The 23,257-nt window shown below is 32.7% G+C and overlaps 2 protein-coding genes across 10 annotated transcripts in view; both read right to left on the bottom strand.

Moving 5' to 3' along the window:
• The window catches only part of LOC129799955 (dmX-like protein 2), a 57,463-nt gene extending 38,790 nt beyond the window's left edge, over positions 1 to 18,673 (bottom strand). For 6 of the 7 annotated variants that reach the window (XM_055844266.1, XM_055844270.1, XM_055844269.1 and 3 more), the window contains exons 1-2: positions 18,412 to 18,656; positions 3,733 to 3,950 (exon numbers count right to left, since the gene is read on the bottom strand). In XM_055844266.1, coding sequence (XP_055700241.1) covers positions 3,733 to 3,950; positions 18,412 to 18,498 — 305 coding nt within the window. In that variant the 5' untranslated portion in view covers positions 18,499 to 18,656. Of the gene's footprint in view, positions 1 to 3,732; positions 3,951 to 18,411 lie in introns of all 7 variants that reach the window. The other variant, XM_055844264.1, reaches the window with a different exon arrangement.
• Positions 18,674 to 22,303: 3,630 nt separating this feature from the next.
• The window catches only part of LOC129799983 (uncharacterized), a 28,958-nt gene continuing 28,004 nt past the window's right edge, over positions 22,304 to 23,257 (bottom strand). For 2 of the 3 annotated variants that reach the window (XM_055844314.1, XM_055844313.1), the window contains exon 4: positions 22,304 to 23,257. In XM_055844314.1, the coding sequence (XP_055700289.1) occupies positions 23,082 to 23,257 (176 nt within the window). In that variant the 3' untranslated portion in view covers positions 22,304 to 23,081. The other variant, XM_055844315.1, reaches the window with a different exon arrangement.

The raw sequence follows: 23,257 nt of genomic DNA on the forward strand, positions 1-23,257 counted from the left end.
ATAAATTTAATTATAAAATTACTGAAAATTTCAATAAAGAAATTATTTATACCTATATTTAATATTAGAATCAAATTCAAAATTTTCACTTTCCAATTATTAGAGATGGAAATTATGCGCCATTGATCCATTGAGGGACAAATATAGGTATTAGAAATATGAATACCACAAAACCCACTCCATATTCATGGAATGCATAATAGTTTCTAATTGAAAGGACGATGGATGTTTCACAGAGATTCACAAACAAATAGTTGACTCATAACTCATTCCAACACGCTTTACCACAATTTGAAAGTGCTATTAAAAGGGAAAATGGAAAACAATGACATCATTTTGATCAAAATAGTGTTGGTATTAGTGCATTATAAAAGACCTCTCAAGTAAATTGGAAAATAAACTCTACGGTAAATTGTAAAATTGGACTCCTGTTCGTCAGAATCAATGAAAGAACATAAATCTTTTCTTCTTTTAATTGCACAGATAATTCAGGACGAGTGGGCTATCCATCATCAAGAAAAAATTCTAAAGGGCAAAAACAAATAAGCAGTAAAAATTAAATTTGTTGTTTAAAAAGAAGAAAATTATTTTCCGCAAATAAAATTTCTTCCTTAGAAAGGTTCAATATAAGAAGGCATTGCATAAACGATTCCAATATCGATAAACGATTTAAAATGATTCTCAATTTTCACTCCATTTTTCGAAATGGAAAAACAGCCAACGCTAATGCGACGAATATGTAAACTTGCACTCACTGGCTTATCTTTAGAATGACCATGCCTCTTCGAAAGAAACAGAGCCATATAGGCTCCCCTTAATTTGACCATCGCATTAATAATGTGGCATTCACGATAGCGCTTATATTTTTTTAAAACAGATCGAAAACATGTCCTACGTTTCTCATTTCGAAAAATGGAGAATTCAGAGCGCAGTATAGCGGTCCTAAGTCCTGACCCATCTAAAATGCAAACGGTAAGAGATATTGATTTACAGTCGGCGATGACCCCTACTGAAATTACAGCATCTCGAGATTAATCTGTTTTTTTTCCCCGTCCCATTCAATCGTTCCCTAATCTCCGTCGAAAAAGAGATTTTTCTAATTTTACCCAAAAATTGGCTTAAGCGACTTTGTACATTCTCGAAAATGTTTTGGGGAGGTAGTTCAGGGTATGAATTCTGAGATGGCGAGTTTTTCACATGAGAAATTCACGGCTCTGAGATCACCTTTACTAAGCATTTTGCCAAGTTTCCGTAAAAGCTTTCATGTAAATTCTTAGATGCTGTAAGTGTTTCACGTGACATTTTTTGTGAAAGCTTCACCAAACGCTTACAGGAAACGATCTAAAGACCGTGAGTTTCTAACGTGAAAAACTCACTTATCTCAGAATTCATACCCAGGTCAATATTTCGTCCATAGATAACTTATCACCGGAAAAATCACCTTATTGGATTATTTAAGATGGCGTTCAATTCAGTTTTCAATTTCGAAATAGTCTTATGATAGGACTAAAATAAATTGGTATTAAACTTTGGAACCCCTTTTAATGCACAAACTTCACAGAGAGAGCAGTATATTAGAATTCCTAGATTTTTTCACTACCCAAAATTTTCAACTTCTACCCCCCGGAGACCATTTTTCCAAACAAATCTTCGTATTTGAGACGATTTCTGAGAAATGTCGTCACGCTTTTTGTCTGTCCGTCCGGCTGTCGCCACCTCTAGATGCCAAATAGTAAGAGATAGGAACATGGGACCTTTTGGGTGCCCCTCATAACTCGACTCAAGGAGCGTTAACATGTCCTTCACCCATTCTCTCCAGCACGAAAACCATATTTTTTGAGATTGCTGGAAAACGCGTTGTGCGATTTTTTTTTTCAATTTTCTAAATCATTCTTAATAACGGTTTTTTAAGGTTAAAAGTTAAAAAGGCTCTAGAGAGCATTTATCAAGCGAACGGGGTTATGTTTGGGGTCATTGGAACCGATTCATTACCGATAACTAATTTTTATATAAAATTAAATTATATTACTCCCAAAATATGGCGGAAAATGTTTTGAGTGATTTATAAATCGGTTCAAATCTGTTGTGAAACCGGTTATGAACCTATAAGTAATTTTTGTCCGAAAATTAATTTTGTTGCTCTTTAAACAATTTTTGTGAAAGCTTTTGAGTGATTTATGATTCGGTTTAAATCGGTTGAGAACCGATAAACGGTAAATGATGCGAAAGTACTTTTGAGGTAAAGCATAAATGTTAGGAGTTCGAGCACTTTGTAAAGACTGGAACGCTTTGCCACCACTTTTTATTTCGAAATTTATTTTATAGTGTAAGCGCCTATGTAGAAAAAGAGCAGTGAATCATTCTTAACCCATTCCTTACCATGGTATTATACATCATACGCAAATTGAGTGATTTTAGATGATTTATTCCTGGGCAACTGATATTCGAATTGCTGTCGAGAATGGATTTTTAGTAACTTTAGTTCTTCAATTACTCGGGAAAAATAGTCCGACAGAGATGAAAATACATTTTGTTATTGTTTTCTTCCTTCGCGGAAGGTCATACAAAATTTTTGCTCAAAATGGCGGACGGAAAATTCGACATCCCGTCGAATTTATTAAAATTGGCCTCTTTCCTCTTTCCTGATTTGAATTCTGGTTGCTAATTTGTTTTCTTGGATAGTTACTCTATCTAAAGCAGTAGAGTTTGTAATGAATTAATGCACAGAATTTAAATTCAGTGACCGTTAAGACGTGTGTTTGACAGAGGCTCCTCGCGCTCCCATAATAGGTAAATTTTTTTCTTTTCAAAAAATTCATCTATTAATCTGTAGGAAACTAATCCCAAAATATGAACATTCTATCTCAAGTATTTCTGGTACATTGACTGAATGAGTTAATAACAGTTTTTCTAAATCAAGATAGCATATTTCTCAACTGATTTGGACTGATTTGGACAGATTTGAAATATTTGACAGGTCTAGGAATATCGGACAAATCTGTATTGGTTTCAACCTGATATGTAATGGTTTTTTACTGATAATTATTTCTTTATCCGAAATTCAGTGGTATTATTTTATTAGTGATTTTGAACCGGTATGATTCCTTAAACAAATTTCTTCATCGAAATAATGAGCAAAAAAACTTTTAAAGCATACTATTAAAGACGAAGGTTCAAACTTTTCATCAGAACTGACTTGCTTTCCTATCCCTTTTTACTGAAAAATTGATTAAATTTTACTTTTACATCTAATCCATTATGGGAAGGCTTTATTATTAATGAATTCGAATCGGTTCTGAGTCAGTTAATATTAAAAAGAACGGTGGACTGGAGAAAACTTCCCGGAATGCTGAAATTCACGCATAAAATGTTCTGCTATTTAATAAACAACTTTATTAATTGAAACAAATAAAATGAAATCAATTGTGAAGTCACGAAAGAGGTCGAAATTATGGTCACTTTGCCACCTTTTTTTTAATTAAACTTTCTAGATAAGAAATTAATATAAATAATGTCTTCATTATAAAGACGTGACTACCTAATAATTGCTGTAATCTCATTAAATAAATAAAATCCAGTAAGATTGCTAATAAGGGAGATAATTATCCTCCCAGCACGAGGGTTCATAGGTTCATTAGAATTATGTTTTGAAAATGTGGGGCTTTTATATATTTAATTATTACACGAGGAAATTGATCTTCTTGAACTTTTAGAGACAATGCTGTGACTTACTTGTACTCCAAGCCATGTTCCGATGGAACATCACCATGAATGAGTGGTGTTGGTTCAAAGATACACACTTTATCTTCATAAGCTGCAGCAATTTTACCCGTATCAGTGCTACAGTCGAGGGCAGATATTCGGATGTAATTGTGAGTGGCTCCAGGGATAATCTGGATTCGCTCAAAAGTGCTTGCCAATATTACAATATTACATCCTGCTGCATAGGCCTGTAAAAAAAATGCAAGAAAGACATAAAAAAACTGTGTCATTTCATGCAAAAATGCAATTAAATGTTCGAGATATTGAATATGGAATAATTAGAAAATTGCATATTTTATCCATACTACATTGCATTTTCTTAGTCAGTAGAAGAGATATTTTGCAATATATGTTCCTTCATTCTGCATGGCACAAAATGCGAAATTTTTTTACGTAACATCTTGGCTTTTAATATAGTGTACTCATATGAAATAGCAAACGCCCCATTCTCGCATTTTAATACTATTTAGACGTATTTATAACTCCGTAAATTGTTGGCGAAAATGGCCCATTCTTGCCCAAATATACACCTCTAATAATGTCGTTAAAGAGTGTAAAATGTAGATACATTTCCGACCCAATTTCATTTTCTAATTTGTAGGCAAAATTTTCCAGCACCACAAACATTTTGGTGAAGAGGAAGCGATATATTTGATAGAATTTAGAGACACGTGATGTGAGAGAAAAGAAAAAGAGAAAATGAAATTCTATACAGGATTGTATGAATTAATATTATTATGATATATACGTATATACATGGTGAAATGATTAGGAATAATTGTCATGTTAAATTTTATCACGCATTTCTCCGCCTCATTCTCTACTCGTGCTTCTCTCATCTTGTGCCTCCTACCCTAGATCCTTCTGAATCTGTGGTATTTCAATTATGAAGGTTAAAAAAGGCATAGGTCGGAATTTTCTCATAAAATTCTCACACATTCGTATCTTTACATTTTCTCTCTTTGATCCACAAGGTTAGTCAGAAAATTTGCAAATAAATTACTTTCAATTGAAATAGTATTCAGCTTATTCAAATAAGCTGAAAAGTTAGGAGACAACTGAAACAGATATTCAAAACACTCGAATCTTTTTTTTTTAATACAGTAGACTCTCTCTTAATTGGGAATATGGGGCAAAATGTCATCCGGTTTAGCGATTGAATTGAGCGTCAAAACCTTTGTAAATTCCACAAAAAGCGCTCAATTATAAAGAATCACGATAAAATAGGAAGAACTACAGCAAATTTGAGCGAATTAGCCTCATAATTAAACGTGAAAATTGTCAACAAAATTTGTCGCCCGATTGATAAAGAGCCGATTGAGTGAGAGTCTACTGTATATTCAAAAAGATTCGAAAGACTCAGAACTGTAGAAAAATATGCCACGCCCCCTGTTTCCACCTAAGAGGAGTTGCAGAGTGTTATGTAAGTTCTACTCTTCATTTAAATTGAGCAGCTGTTCTTGCTTAAGAGATCATTTAGCTTGATCCCATTCCTTTAGGCCAAACGGTTACAGATAAAGACTTAGGACATTCGGAAAACCCTCCCCATAAGTCGGCCTTAGCATCATTAACATGATCTTCTCCGATATCTATCACTAATAAATAAATTCTTATACTCCACGAAAATCTTAATAATGGACACAAATGCCCTTTAAAACTTAAGAAAACAAATATTCGTGAATAATTGATATCATAATTGTTCTGCAATAAGAAAATTATGTTTTCGAACTTCTGAAAAACAATTTCTGAAAAAGAAAAAGATGCATAAATTTCTAACCATACGTTTCTAACCACAGATTTTTCTTTGGGGGCGTTACATGTTTTTGGATTTGAGCAGAATCATTTAACTTTTTCGTCTCCTTTGGGACTCTGGGTACCCACCATGGAACAAAGAATTTTGTTGGACTATTTAGAATCGATAAAAATTCGATTCTTGTTGATGATTACAAACTATAAGGATGTCCAAATCTAGAATATTTTTTTGCAGGATCGCAATTAACTCTTGAGTTAAGATAACTCCTTTTCTAATTTTCGAACTTAATACTGCTCGAACTCCACAAAGAGAGCAGTGTAATCTCGCGGTTTTGAGTTCTATACATGTACATTTGGATTTTTCACCCTCAAGACATCGTATTTTGGTAGAATTTTGGAAATCTGAAGTTTCAAGTTTTTAACGTCAAGCTGTTTGTCCATTCACTGAGAAAAAAACAGGGGTGCGATTAACTTTTTTCCTCATAATTTTAACACTTTTTAGGTGTAAAAATATATCAACATTTTTTAATTTTAATTTTACATCCTTTTAAGAGTAAAATTAACATGAAAAAGGATAACTTTAACCCCTAATACACCTAAAAAGCATAAAATTTACACCGATTTCGGATCAATACTGCAGGGTAAAATAAACATTTCCGGAATGTTATTTTAACTTTTTCGGATTTCTCTCAGAGTTTGTCCGACGATTCCCCTATAAGTTGACCCAAGGATCGGTAACAGACCTTTTCTTTTCCTCCACCCCTCCTCTTCTCATCCAAAACTAAGTTTTTTGGATTACTCGAAAAAGCGTCGTGCGACTTTTTTTCATTTTTGGATGTTCTAGAAGTTGTCCATCCAGACAGACATTTCGTCCTTATAAAGTAAAGTGCCCTGTAGTGCACCGGTTCCTCAACTCAGCCAGTGGAGTTATTTATTTAATTTACTTAGATTTGCTATAATATCTTCTAACCGGTCTAACATTATAAGATGTATTACATTATATATAATGCAAATCAGTGAAAATTTCATAGAAATTGATTATAAATGGTTAAAAAATTGGTTAATCACACCGACCGAACAGAGGAACAGGCCGACTTTGGGGTACTTTATCTTACGAAAATCCCGTTGAATCATTCCTAATGCCTCCACAACATCTTTTATACCGATAAAATTTCGTGAAATCAAAATTTGCGTCCGTTTCTTTCTCGAAGTTTGCATAAGTCTATTCCAATCTTTCGAACTCAATATTAGACTGAACTAAATTTAATTTGGTGTAATGTTCAGAAGAAGAATAATAGAAGAATAGAATTTTGATTTCCTGAAATTTTTCTAATCTAAAAGGTGTGACGGAGACATAGGGGAAACTGGGCTACCCCCAAACACTGCGATTTTTCAATAGGATATTGGATATCAGAGGATAAGACCGATAGGAACTTATAGGCACTATAGGAATGTTTGTCCACTGAAGAAATGGTCCAGATAGTCCAAGTAGTTTAGGAATAAAAATTAGTGTTTGATGGTACCCCGTGTTTGGTGGTGCCAAAGTTTCCCCTAATAACGGTTTTTCAAGGTCAAAGGTTAAAGATTCTCCAGAGAGCGCATTTATCAACCGAATGGGATCATATTTGGGCCCGTTGGAAAGGTCTTGGAATTTCTGATAAAACTGAACCTATTCCGATCAGTTTTGAACCCGTAATGAACCAGTTCATAAATAATAACTAATTTTTATCCGAAATTCATTTATATTATTTTTAAGTTATTTTGGGCAATGTTTTAAGTGATTTATAAATTATTTCAAATTGATCGCGAACCAGTAAATAATAAATGATTCGAAGGTATTTTTGAGGTATAGCATCTAAGTTACGAGATCGAGCTTTCCACAAAGCTTGGAACACTTTTCCACCATTTCTTGTGACATATCACGCTAAATTTAAGTTCTGAATAAGGTAAATGATAATTGGTTAAAATGTAGAGCTCCCGATCTAAAATGCATCTGTCTTAGGTCGAAAAAATAGGAAAAAGACTTTTCTAGGCATTTATAGCATTAATATTGTTTTAACATGCTTTTCAAAAGATGAACTTCTGAATTTGGTAACCCTTCTATATTGTCCCATTTTTTTACCTGTTTATCAAATAAATTCTGTCACGTTTGATTAAATTTAGATAAATAGTCATTAGGCGACATATCTGCGCATGACAGTCAATTGTATTAATCTCAAAATTTTGAAAATCTTTATTTTTAAGTACTATAGTGCTCGCCCTATGATGTAAAGGTCTTGGGTTCAAATCCTCTTTAGGTCACAAGATATTGTCTGTCATAATTATTTGGATCGCATCCAATGAACTACATTTCATTTCATTTCAAGTGAATGTAAGATTGATAATTCCATTCCTGGCATGCCTGTAGTAATTATGTCCGCATTATTATTATTGTGATTAATTTAGGTTTGTGTCTTGGCTAAACGCCAGAACGGTAGTTGTCAATGATAATGATAAGAAAAATCTATTTGGCGTATTTACTAAATAACCCTGCAAAAGCATCGTCACTACGATATGCGCCTCACAGAATGTACAGACGACAGCTAGACAGTCTGTTAAGAGTATTTGCTCAATGGGCGTTAAATGATGTCTTTCAGCAATCAAATAGCCCCCAGATATTTTTCTTACCACTTCCTCTATATTGATTGAGGTGATTTTCCTCACAATCATTTTCCGACCCAAGAAAAATCTTCACAATATGCCTTTGCATTGAAATGTGAGATATCGATGAGATATTTTTCAATTGATTGCTGATAAAACAGTAATACATTTTTTTTTCATTTTCTGGTCACTCCTCATAAATTTTCCTGAAAACAATATCAAGCTCATGTTTCGTGGTGTGGTCGTAAATCAATAAAGAGGAGACAACGAGAAGAAATAAAAAAAAACAACAAATTTGCTTCAATATTGAATGATAGAAAGAAGTCACACATGGTCACCGCTTTTTCAATTATTCACTATTTATTCCTATTGTGTTTCTTTTTTTTTATTCTTTTGAACTGTGCTCTCACTCGTGTGCAAAATTGGCTAAACACGAAAAAATGTGACGAGATGCTTTAACAGAAACTATATAATGGAACTAGGTGGAAAATTTACACAGTTGCTTCCCCTAAATCGAACAAATATATAACATTGAAAATTATTACATTTTGCATAGACTTCAACACATTTTTTCTCTCTCGCCAGTTTAGCACAAATATTAGGAAGGTAATACCAAAAAAAACTATTGATATTTCCCCATGAGTCTGCTTGGTGAATACCAATCGAATGACTTCCAAACATGGATATGAATTTTACCATCATCGTCCCAAAATCTTATCACTGATGGTGTATTGTTTGACTCTATATCATCGATATCAAGAATGTGGTCCACGTTTTTTCCCACTCTCTCTCTATGCATTAATAGAGACATTTTAATTGCTATATTTTGTCATACTCTTTCTGAACGAACACGCATAAGTCTCGTATTTTGTGACTTTGTATCTGTGAGATATCATTTTGAAGAGTCAGAAATGTTGCCAGAGTGTGATGAGGTCAGGTGAAGAAAAAGTCAGCTGACTCCACGCAATTGGTAATGGCAATGAAATAGAATTGAAATCGAGGAGTAATTGGATGTATTGTGTGTATGAGACATGGAGAGCACTACAAGAAAACTTTATAAATTTATTTGTCTCTCCTGTATTTGTCAACAAAGTTGATTATCACCTCACGCGACGATAAATGCCTCAAAACTATTCCTCAAATTGCGCAATTTCAACAGATTTTCCAACAACAATCTCATGTTGTGCTGAGTTAAAGAATAAAATTGCTATCAATAACAATTAAATAGAACTTCAATAAATTAACTTTTTGTAAAGTCACTATTTAAATAAAAGGAAATTATCACACTTAAACTACTACTATTATGCAAATATTTTTAAAAAGATTATGCCCAACGTATAATTGATCTTTGTAAACATGTTATGCCATTTTTGATTAAATGAATGAAATCGTTTTATGTCCAACGCACAATAACTTTTGTTTTGTAAACATATTTTTGGTATTTCAGTGAGAGTGAATGAAACTTAAATATAGTCATATCGCTCATTCGTATAGGCAATTTTTAAAATAGAGATTAGGTTCTTTAGAATTGAATTATAAAATTTTTAAAACAATTGGAGTTGAAATTGTCGTATCAGATACCTAGGTTCTAAAGAGCCTACTTGTCTAAAACCCTGTTAATCCAGGGGTGACACGATAACTTATTTTCGATAGTATCTTACTGTGGATTCTGAAAAAAATAAAATGATAGCAGCACTTTTTTTCTAGCTAATATATAAGTTACACCGAGAAAAATGTAGATGGTAAAATTTACCATCCTCCATACAAAATTCTAATGGCCGGATAGTAAAAAAGTCACCCATCAAACGCGATATTAAATCGGACTGTCAAAAATTGTAGAATCTATTGTATGGATAGTAAATTTTCAAATTTTAATAGTCGGATGGTAAATTCTAATAATTCCGAATTCTTAAAAGTGTCATAGATACTCCCACGATTGCACCTGCGCTTGCTGGAGGAAAAGGGAAATTATTCTATACATTTTTCTCCATATAATTTCATCCCTTTCACGATTTTGAACATTCGGGATTTTCCCCTTTCCGGGATTTTGGCTTTCGGGATTTTGTCTGCCACTGGGGGCAAGGCATGAAGCAGGTTAAAGGGTTAAGCAGAAGAGAATGGTTTTCCCAGTTGATATTCTTTTGACATCGCGCAAAAATACCCGCACTTAATTTCAAAAGTTTGCTTTGAATTTCTAAAGCTTTAACTTTTTAAAGTTAACTCAGTTTGTTTCAGAGAATATTATTTTGATAATTTAATCGAGTATATAGGGGAAGTGCTTATAATTTTGGACAGTCTGCATATAAGCATCGATATCCTAAGTTTGAAGTGCCATATTTTCAATACTAATTGACTTTTCTTGTTACTCTCTTTTCAGAAGGATTGTTTAGAAACTTGGCAAGCTATTTATCATCTCATTTTTACTAAAATTAGTTTTAATACGTTTAAAAATGAATTGATATGTAGTGGTGAATTTGACTCTTATTTTGGACAACTTGGTTATTAATTTTTACAACTTGTCTGTAAATTTGGACAGATAATCCGCCTCAACAGGATGCCCATTGTTCTTCATTTTATGAACCAATCTTACCAAGTCCTCTTCCTGGTCATGTAAGGGAAACGTGAAATGTCACAAGAAGCCCAGAAACTTTCCATATCATTCATTAAAGTGAGTTGACTTCGGTACTCCAAGTACTTGCGGATTCGCTCATTCCCTGCCCTTTCCGGGAGCCTTTCAAGGCATTTCTCACTGCATCTCTTTCGTAGAGATGATGCTCCTTCATTTCTCCAGGCATTTGTCCAACCTAGTTATCACAAAAGCTAAAACTTCACGAAATTTCGTGAGAAAAACACCTGTCCAAAATAAGAATCATCACCTCACTGGTGAATGTCTTAAAAAATTTCCCATTTTTCACACGAAAAATATAATTCACAAGGCAAATCTCACTTCAGGTCAAATGTACAAATCATCAGTAACGTGAATCAACACAATATTCAATGAATATTCAATAATATCACTCAAAAACAGCGAACAAACTTTGTTAGTACTTCACCAAAACTAAATAAGACTGAAGTAAGCCACGAAGTTCTGTCATATTTCTCGTAAGCAATTGCTCACACTGAATTTTCAACAAAGCAATTTCAACTCAAATCATATTCAAATTTTAACGTATTTAGTGTTAAAATATTCCAAAAAGAACAAATATTTACATAGAATTCATTATTCATCAAATATTGGAATAAAAATCCATCATTTTAATCAATTTATTTTTAGTGTCCAATGTTATCCTCAAAGTGTCCAAAATAAGAAACTGGACAAAATTAGAAGCATTTCCCCTACAGTTACTCGTAATGAACTTGTTGATATTGTCATAAAAACATTGGGTTGAAATTTTGATGTAGAAGTTTCATATTCCAGGGGTGGAAGGATCTCTAAAATTTAGGGAGGATACGACCATCCTTTGTACACAACATAAGTACAGTTAATTAGGAATACAAGAACGCATTTATTACAATGAGGGATGATATCTGTTCTAGTAATAAAATAGTGAATAATAAAACTGATTATTAAAGTTGCTTGATTTGAGAATAATAAAATGGTTATTCTAAAGCCTATTTTTTTAAGCGTTAGTATCATATTTATTAAAATATAAAATATTAACTTTAAGATACAATGTAAAATTTAAAACCACAATTAGTTAAGATTCTCTGTCATTGCAGCCGATGTATCTAAAATAATGTACAAATTTACAGTCACGTATATTAATAAATAAAATTTTGCCATAAACTTTCTTTTTACGACTAAAGAACACTTGGATATTTTATAAAGTTTTCGAAATGGTGAAAACTTTCATATAATTTAATATAAAACCATCCATTTATTACCTATTGAATGAAAATCAATTTAAGAATTGAATATGCAAGAATTTGAAAGTAGTTTTGAATGTTTTGTCTTAAAAGAAAATTAACACTGACAACAATCCGAGTAAAGATACACAAAATTTGATCCGCTTTTTTTCAAATTCTAAGTGTTCAATCGGCTTTCAATTTGTTAATAAAAACGTTTTTGAAGATTGACTCATCAGCACTGACCAAAAGATACTGTTTCTTACTCTGATTTTTTCCCGTTTATGAAAAATTACTCAAATTTAATTCCTTACAAGACTATGATTATCAACAGAAATTTAACATTAATGGGCAATACTAGTTATCACATACAGTAACCTCATTTCTGCTTAATGGCCTCTACACACTAGTAGAAATTTCTTTAAAAAATGCCTTTTTAAAGAAAATTTCCCCTGTCCTTGTAGGCAGAAACGTCAGAATTTTTTTTTTTAAAAAAGGCATTTTTGACGAAAATTGCTTCTAGTGTGTAGACACCATAATGGACCGTTCACAATAACTTTTGTTTCGTAAACTTTTTTTCCACATTTCAATGAGAGTGAAAGAGAACTAAATCTAGTCATCTCACTCACACTCATAGGCAATTTCGAAAACATGTTTTCAAAATAAAAGTTATCGTGCGTTAGGCATAATCCGAGGCACTTTCCCGTTTATAGGTAGGGGAAGGTGGGGCAGTTTCACCACTAAATTGCAAAATAGATTTTGAGACCATTTTGCAAAAAGATTATAAACAGAAGTAAAACTTTGTATATTCTGTGAATTACAGTTGGGTTTAGGGTTAATAAAAATAATAACAATAACCCTTTAATTTCATTATGCCCAACACACAATAACTTTTGTTTAGTAAACATGTTTTTGACCTTTCAATGAGAGTGAGTGAGATCTAGATCTAGTCATCTCGCTCATTCTCATGGGAAATTTTGAAAACATGTTTACAAAGAAAAGTTATTGTGCGCTGGTCATTAGTCTATTGTGGAGAAATTCATTTCACTTGAAAGGCAGAATGTGTGAAAGTCCCCCATTGAGGGGCAATTTAAAGATAAATATGAGGCAATTTTTGAGAAAGATAAAACGTGTTCATAGGAAACTTGCGATATCAGAATTGATTAAAATTACTATTTTGAAGTCTTCTAAGACTCTAAAATATGAAAATGTAATCGAACAAGAACTTTATAACAGAATTTGAACATTAATTGATCATATAGAAAAAATAAAATATCGTCAAAGATTTCCAAGCCTGTTTCTCATAAATTGAGCAAATTTTCTTTAAATTTTTATACGAAAGAAATGTCTTTTGTAGTAATAAGCTAATTCTGTACATTATTGGATCGTTATATCACCTTAGAACATCTCCTTTATAGTATAACAGTTTTATAATAGTATTTAAAAGTCTTGAATTTTTATAATACTAAAAAAAAATTACAATATCTTGCTGAAAACATTCTGAAAAGATATTATAACAATTAAATTCATTATTTTCAAGCACGTAAAAAACAGTGAAATTTTTTTTTATTAAAATTTTTTAATGAACGTTTAGGAAATACTACTTTCTATAATTCCGAACTTTATCGACAAAAGCAGCTACAAAACGTTTTCAATGATCATTTTAAGTTAATTTTGATTGAAAAAGTAAATTGTTAGACACTGGAAACTTCTCCGTGTGCTTGCATGAAACTGCCCCTCACGTACTTTCGGAACTCAAATCAAAATTGTCAGAACCGTCTTAGAATTCATTCAACGCTAAATGCCTTATAATAATCATAAAACCACTGGTAATTTAATACAATTATGTTACTTCGATAGATAAGTGCAATAGTTCAGAAATTGTTGAAAATAAAACATTACAAAAAGTTTCATTTTGATGCAGTTTTATAAAATCAATTACAGAATTCAAACGAGAAACGTCACGAAATTAATTATTTTTATGAACATGGGTCTCAGTTATTTCTTCAATAACATACTGGTTTTATTCCATTCCTTTCAAAGAGATAAGAAGAATATGCAAAAATTGAAACTGTCCCGTCGTTAAACTGCCCCACCCTCCCCTAAACCGAGAACAAAACAAGCCGAAAATTTCAAAATTTCTCACAAATTTGAGACTTTAAAGTTTCAGAACGCTTGGCCTTCAGAAACCTTTTCAAAAGCTTAAAATTTCGAAGAATTCAAACAAAAGAATATGGCTCGAATAACATAAGTGGAAGTGCGGTAACTTCGGATGATTAATGTTTCAAACAAATGTTTTTAACAAAAATAATCCATTGTTTTTTAGAAACTGTGGAGAATAAGATTATCTATTAAAATATATGTTGCCATGATTTAGATTCATTAAGGATTATGTGAAAAAAATAGTTATTCGAAACTTGAGTGGTCCGAAGGTACCGCACTTACCCCAAAGTATTCTTCTTCGAGTCAGAGAGTAGGGTAATTTCTTAAAAGTCGGATACACTGCGACAATCGGACTGTGAAAGGCAGCTTCAGCACACAAATATAACGTGAAATTGAGCTATTTCTTAACCCCTATAACGTTTAAGAGTTACTTCAGAATAGCATCATAAAAATCACATTTACTGCGACAATAAAGATTTTATTTATTTAAAATTGCCTTAGTACCCTCTGTTACAGTCTTACTGAGATTCTTCTGCAAGTTTGAGAGGTCTGATGTCATTTTGACTTCGATTTTTTGCATATTTAAAAGTTGGACTTTAGAGGGTTAAATCCCCGAAGAACCCAGGGGCATGACATTTCCTATGTTTCCCATATGTTTCTAGCGAGCCGAAAAATTTTTTGAGTTTATCATCTGTTTTCTGTCATTGTAGAATGAATTAGCAAATAATACTAACACAAAATAAAAGCCAATTTAATAACGAAGAGGGAACCGAAAACCCTAAACTGACAATCTGCGTTAGTTTTGGAGATACCTCGTGAAATGTGTGCGAAAACAGGGAAAAAATTACACTAAAACTGGTCGCATTTTTCAGAGCTAATGTCACCCCCGGAAGAACCCGAAGAAACCGTTATAATTCGAATAGTAACTCTTGAATAGGGAATGTCCTTGATAAGGGCTGGAAAAATCATCTTCATTCCAAAAACAATTCTTTCTGAGAGCCGAAATAGGTTCAGACTGGTCACTGAAAATATTTAGTCTGTAAAATTTTACAGTAATGGTTCCGGCACATCTTTTAGATCAAGATAATTTCATAAAATCAAAATTCACTATCCCTTTTATTATGAAAATTTTTGCATATGTTTGTTTGTTCTTTCGCTCTCAAAATTAGATTGAACTACAGTAGACTTCGCTAATTCGGCTGTTTTAAGATCGGACTACTTTTTAATTTGGGCAGCAGTTAAATTTGAAAAAAAGTTTGTTGATTTTTTTCAAGTTTGATTATGATTATAAATAGAAGCAAATATGCTCAAATTTGCCATGGTTTGTCTTAGTTGTGATGTGATTTTGCATTATTAGAGGGTTTTCATGAAATTTACAACAAATATGAGTATGTAAACTTAATATGTGTATGCAATTGAACAAAAAATCGTTGCATTTCAAAAAGTTTGTCGCACGAATTTCTCTCTAATTTGGGTAACATTTTGGTCCCAAATGCCCGAATTTGAGAGATTCTACTGTATATTGATGTTTAAAAGAAGAGGATGGACTTATGCAAAAAGTTTGGGAATGAAGGGGACCTGAATTTCGATTTGATGAAATTTTCCTGGTCTAAACAGAGCTATAAATATGTATCCCAAACTGCCATATAATTCGCAGAGGCTTTAGGAGCATTGAATAGAAGTCCTTACTGTAAATTACCTTTACTTAATTATTTACTGACAAATTTTATAGGCTAAATATTCTCGAGGATCAGTCTGAGTCTATTTTAGAAAGGAACCTGGTGGATTGGTTTTTAGAATGTCGTGAAAAGTATCATCTTCTTGCAAAGATACAAGTAGTGCATAGTGCAAACCTTCTGTATGAAATTGCATAACTTGTAGGAACGTTCAGAAAATTCTTAGTAACTTGACATTCTTCAAGCGTTACCTAGAGATAGTCATCAGAAATATCCTATCCATCCAACAGGCAAATATTACGCAGGAAAACCTAATGATTTTTTCTGTATTTCTGTGTATTTTGTCATTATTTGATGTGACCTTTAAATGTGATTTTATTGTAATGTGCGTCACTTTTTTTCTATTATACAGTTTAAATTTTTAACAGTTGTAGTGAAGCTGTTTAAATCTTTCTTAAATCTTTTTAGGTACCTCATGATACGATGGAACTGGGAAAATTACAGGGCAGAGCATTCTCATACATTTTTCGTACAAAAATGTGGTATATTTTCTCTTAAGTGGTTTTTTAGTTTTGGTATCAAACCAAATGCAATCATTTTAAAACTTTTACCAAATGAAAGAGTATCTAATGTTATGTTATTAGCACAAAATTTATAATGATTGCACGAGGATAATAGTTTCTAAAACATTTATAAAAAGACGTAAAATTAGCAATGAATTTTTCTGAAAAATTTTCTATCTACAACCAGTAAAATTTTAAATTCAATAAAAATATATTCTGTATATGTGGCTACCATTCCGTGTTATATTTATTTTTGTGGGATCTAAGGCTTAAAAATTATAAAGAATTTAAGAAAAATGTACCATTCGTGAATTAAAATGCTCCATCCGTTAGTTAATAATCCTAGGAAAATTATTATATTTAGCTTAGTCATTCGAGGATGATGTTTTTCTTAAGTGTCCGACTTACAAAATTTTACCCTACGAATAATCCTTTGGAAATCTCTTTTTATTATAGTCGAAGCTCGTAAAAAACAAATGTTTAGCCACAATTGTGGAAGCCTACAATAATTAATTAAGAACTCCGAAATAATATAAAAAGTTTTGAGGGGAAAAATGTTGGAATTTCCGGCAAACTTTTAACCTACTCTTCTAAAGCTATTTATTTAATTTAAATGTAATTGGCTCGGTAGATTCTTGCTTATCGGCCTTTGGAGTATTTGGAAGTTCGCGTTACCTTCAGATAACTCAAGCTTCGAACAACTCATTTTTTTGTAAATATGTTTTTAATCAATTTGACTCGTTATATTATTATATCTTAATAGGTAATCCAATAACACAAATTTCCTGGAAAGGAGTCATGGGTTCAATCTATTAAGAACATAGAAAAAAATGTGTTGACCGAAGATTGAGTCATCCGAAGGAAACTTGCCTTCTTTTGTTATTTAATACCTTTAATTAATGTTACAAAAATCAACTTCAGAAGACAGAGAGTTTATATACTTTTCACATTCAACCAATTTCTACGAAGATATAAAGTATAGATCATATTCTCTAAAGAAAAATCAATTCTGTGCTAATCTAGGATTCAGCTCAATCATCTGGAATTACATTAAACCGAAACTTCTAACCCGAATCTTGGAAAAAGGATTTCAGTGTAACTCGAGTCAGTGGGTAATCCCTCTGAAACCCTCTAAAGCTTTTTGAAAAAATCATTAGAAAATCGGGCGTGTCAGTGTTGAATTATTCATCAACTTTTCTTTCTTTCAAGAATTCCGGGAATATTCTTAATGAAAATCCCTGCTGCAGAGCTTTTGGCACGACCACCAACGGGGCAGAAAGCTGTGGAGTTTAGATCAATGAGATCGTACTCACACTTCATGTTACTCTTTCTCCTCCCTCACGGTCAATAGAATATCTGTCACGATAATTGCATAATTGTGAGAATTTCAAACAGCCGGATAGACACGTCTCGTAGATGAAGTTATAATTATAGGAGCCCCACACACATCTGCCGAGACACTCTGCGTCTCAACAAGAGAGTGCATCGCAAAAAGGTCACTGTGAGGGATGGTGCGCCCCCTCATTTAGCCTCCGACATCCCCCATGCTAGCATAGGCACCCCCAAAGGAATTCAAGAGTGTTTGTTGGATGATTAATTGCGCTTCAATCTACTGCGTGACTCCGGGAGTTTGTGCCTTGATTTCGGGGGCTCCGTGCAACAAATAAAATAATTTTAAGCGCATTTATCTGCTCAATGTAAAACATATTATTCATCGCTGAAATTCAATTAGACACTTTTTATCTGCACACACAAGTATGAAAGCCTGATAACATGAGAAATAATGATTCTTTGCAAAAAGAAAAAGAGAAGAAAAAAAAAACTTGGATAGGAGAACCTTCTACTGACCCACTTCGAAGGTGGGAGAAGGTTTTTCCCCGATAAAACAGCCGCCCTCTTCGGATTTATGCATTGAATCCGGTCCCCATATGTTCTGGGGACGATGACGAATGGATTTTTTGTGGATTGGGGCCGGGGCGAAGGTAGAAAATTGCAGGAAAAGAACTTACTGTAAACGGGACACCTTCGACGGAGCCCACAGCAAAACAGCGATCGCCAGCATTGCAAGCTCCACTCAATATTTGATGGCAATTCATTGTAAATCTTCACGTTCAAATACACGTCTGCACTTTTATTCACATCAGCCAACTATTTTACATGCATTTTAGACACATTTTCACACTTTTTTCATCACTTTTCTCACTTTTTCCACACACAAGACTTTTTTCCACCAGACACCATTTTTCGAACAGACTTGTCAGCTGTCACTCCACGATGGATTTCGCCGAGTCATCGATTTTCGAAAATTCAAACGATAACTCGTCGAAATGGTCGAAAATAAAAGCGCGCCACTTTTGAACAAAAATGAGCCAAAACCAACTGCCAAAAATTTCTCAAATTTCTCTGAAAAAAATATTATTACAGTGGGACCTCGATAGAGTCAACTAATTATTTCCAGGCAATTTTGACAGAATGCTGTATTATTTTGTGTTTGTACTAAATCATTGATAAATTCAAAACGACAGTCGAATATTAATTAAAATTAAACCATAAATTCTAATCAAAAATGTCGTATGTTTGAGCAAAAGTTGGAGATTAAGTAATGATTTTACGGAATGTTTTTATTATTAGTAAATATTTTAAGTATAAATTACTCTTCATGTGGTAATACTGAGATCCACGCACGATATTAATATACGGCAAGGGAGAGATACTAGGGTTGGATGTGGTGTACAGCTGAAAATGAAGTGCTTAGAAGTCTTTGGAAGTCTTTTCTGTCTAATTCCGTATTGTTCAGACAACGTTACTTTTAGTTGAGATTTTTAATTCGAGCGGCAGTATAATTTGGAAAGGTTTGTTGAAATTTTCAAGTTCGGGTATGACAATGAAATTTTTTATAGCTTGATTTGTGTCGTAATTTTTCCGAGGAAATATTCAGTTGAATAATGATTTTCCTGAATTTTTACAGGAATATCAAATTCATATTCACCAATAATGACATAGCTTATGCAAGTGGCTGTGAATCAATTTAATATAATTTTCTTTTCTAATCGTAAATATGTATTGGATGATTGTATAAATTCGTGGGACTTTTTTTGCGTAATATCGTTAAGGGGTATCCCATAGGTTAACTCCATCAATTTTTGTTTACCTTTTTGCATATACTGGAAAGGTTTTATTGTATTACATCTCTTCGATGCCAAAAGTATTCGTCAAATAAGTCGATTTGTGGTTTTGAGGACTTTTACAAAATGGAGGAACGAAAGGTGCATTTGTAATATTTAATTTTAGACTAATTTTGGAAAAATCAATCTGAAGGAGTTCCATTAAAAAAAATGAAACATTTAGGTGGTTTATTTAAATCGTGTCTTTGTTAATATCTATCCGGATCTATCCTTCGAAATATCAATTCCATTTTAAACAGTCTCTGTTTCTAATATTGATGGCTTGTGAAAAAAAATTTGTGGATAACAATTAAAGAGATTGTTAACTGGAAAACAATACTTAGATTGTATTTTGCTATTTAGAAAAGCCTGGATAAGTTTAACGGCTCGATACATGGGTGCGATAATAATCTTTCACTGTAAGGAATAAGGGGAACTTAATAAAAAGTGAAGATACGTCTGAAGTGCTGAATTAATTGTTGTACTCGTATTTTTGGACTTTCTAGCACAGTTTCAATAATTACAAATGACAATATATTTTTTTAGATACTCTATTTTCCAAAAGTAGCTTCACTGGTATCCTAGAAAAATTCAAAATTTGTTGATACCCCTTCAGTTAATATTAAAACGTATAAGAATATCTGGCGCTAGAAAATCAAAATATAAAGAAAATGCTAAAAATATGTGTAAAAATAAGTTTCGTTAAAATTTTTAAAAGTTTTACTAATTAGATTTTTCATCATATTAAATAAATTATTGATTTCTAAGTATGAGAAGTGCATATGAAGTGCAGGAAGTGCTGGAAGTATTGCAACATTTTCGAGTGTGTTGCGAATTTACGGAAGTTTGAAGGCCTCTTCCATACAAATTGTGGAAGTGCCTGGAAGTGGTGTACACATTTTCACCCTAATATCTCGCCCTTGATATACGGAAATTGTGTATTTGGGTGTATTAAAGATTTCTTTTTTCAATCTTTTTTAGGAGAGCTCCGGTAGATATTTAATTTATTGAAAATTCTGATGCGATTAACTTTATTAACTAGAATTTTATTTATTTATGCATACACTCGAGCCCAATGGAATTTCTTTTAAACTTTTAGTACATAAAACAGAGATTGATAATTCTTTTAACTATGGCTCTAAACTGGGGCTTCAGTGGATCAGTGGATAGAGCAGTGGCTCTGTGACTGTGAGGTCGAGGGTTCGAGACTGGGGCAGCTGCAGATTTTTCAGTTGCTGTAATAGTCTCGAATTCGTCCAGTGAATGAATGGAAAAGTAATGCCAATACATTGACAATGAACCGCCTAAAAAGAGAGGTTGGTATAGGGAATAAGTTTCGACATGCAGAGTTCAGTCGAATACAAATACTCATTCACTGCCCAAATCCACAAACCAAGGTTGGTTTACCGTGATATAAAGCGGTACTGTGTGTATCAGAACGCACACAGAGCACTGTGATATGGAGCAGGTTTACTAGCCTTGGGGGTTAAGATAGAACAGGAGAATGGGGAGTGCATAATGGGCCCAAATAAGTGGCCTGGGTGCAGCGGTTCCGCAAGGAATATAACCGACCCATAGACAAATCTTAAATCTTAATGGCTCCTAAACTTCACAAAAAGAGCAATAAAATCAATTTTTCTCATTTTTTGTTCTTGTTTTGTAATATGGACGCTAAATAAATATCGACTTGAAGTCTTCAGATGACCCCCTAAGTCAACCTGAAGATTATTAACATGACTCTTATTTCTTCCTACCCCTCCCCTTCACCATCAAAATCATTGTTTTTGTGATTGCAGGAAAACACCTCATACGATTTTTCTTTTCGGAAGATAAGGGAAGGGGTGCAGTGGTAGTGAGGATTCTATTATTAATCTTCAAATTGACTTATAAGGGTCGTCCGAAGACTCCAAGTCTATATCTTTAACCATTCAGTATTTAAATCTTAAATGTAACAAAAGAAGTAAGTTTTAACCGTTTTTTGTTGACCAATTTTAATTTTCTGTTGTTTATTTGCTTTTGATTCAAATTTTATTTTCAGATTAATTTTTTAAATTAAAATGTAACTTAAAATAAATTTACTCGTTTGCTTTAGATCTTTAGAAGGTTAATTTTTTGATCGTTTATCATATACATTTTTTTTTTTAACAAGTAAGTTCTTTAAGAAGTTTGAATAAATTTAGAAAAGAAATCGTCACTATGTAAAACTCAAAAAAAACCTTTATGCAACTTTATGCCATAATATTATTCACTTCCAAATTAATGATGGCTCAAACATTGCGATCATATGCTTAATCAGAAAATCTTAAGACAAGACAGACAAGACAAGTGAACTTTCAATCGGTCAAAACTCTTAAAATCCCGCAAAGAAAATTATTTTGTTGAAAAATTATGGTACGTTTAATATACTAGAATTATATCATAATATTACCATGTACTTACATAAATGTTTTTCTTTTGTTAAAAAACGTCACATTAATACACAAAAGACTAGTTTTAATTTCGAGAAGATCATAATAAAATCATATAATATTGTTAGTTCAATATAAAAGAAAAGTTGACTCTATTGGAAATTGACTCTATCGGGGGTTGACTCGGTTGACTCTATAGAGGTCCCACTGTATTATTTTCTATTTTTTTTTAATAAAGAAGAAAATGCAAATGTTTAAAATAGAAAAAAGTCTCATTATGGAGTATAGATTATGCAAAGAATCAGAAAAATAATTACACAAAATTTATTTCAGTGGGTAATTTCTTTTTATTTCCATTTTGATTAATCATCAATTTTACATAAAATATGATTGTCCCTTAACATAATTCTACACAATTTGATAAAATGTCAATATTTCTTTCAATCGCTTATGTAATACACAGGTGTAAGAGGATATTTCTTTTTTTTTATATCAAAAAATACGTCTCGAAATGCACAGATTTGCTCAAAAATTTTAATTTTTGCTGCTCTTCAAAAATTCTCACATAAAATATGTATAAGCAGATTGTTGGTGAAAAAGTTCCATATAGTGTTTAATAAAACCATTTTTATGCACCTGCTTTTGGGGGTTGTTTTGAAACACTTTACATTGATTTTTTTTATTATTATATCTCTATGTTGATTGTTGAAGAGGGGGTCCATTGATGATTATCTCTTTCCATTGGAAATTTTTACCTAGATGTTTAAGATTTTTCTTTTTTAATTTGAGCATGATTCATGATAAATGGATGACGCAATACTATGCTGTAAAAATCTTTATCAGAAAACTGAAGAGCAAAAAGTGGAGATTACACGATTGCTAATGAAAACACAAAGCTGGATAGAATTGGTGTTGAACAGTGATTCTATCGTCAGAGGATTCATCTTGACGACATCTCGGAGATTATGCGGTTTCACAGGGAATAACTTTTTGGATTTATACGTTCCCATTGGAATACACAATTTTTCTTTTTTTCTTCATAAAGAGGAAGGTTGAAAGACACAACCGATGAGATTTTTTGGTTGTTGATCATCTCTAAAGCACCTCTTATTTTGGTGCAGTTTTTGGGGTGGACGGACGCGGTGGGGGCACTGGGCCCGAATTAGTGCAATTGCAAATTGCCTCAAAGATCCTCAGCACGACACCACGAGCTCTGGATACCACCAATCTTCCTCGTTTGAGGCCCGAGAACACAGAATTGTTGTTGCCTGCAACGGAAAAAG

The sequence above is a fragment of the Phlebotomus papatasi genome, chromosome 1 (genome assembly GCF_024763615.1).
Source record: "Phlebotomus papatasi isolate M1 chromosome 1, Ppap_2.1, whole genome shotgun sequence".
NCBI lineage: Eukaryota > Metazoa > Arthropoda > Insecta > Diptera > Psychodidae > Phlebotomus > Phlebotomus papatasi.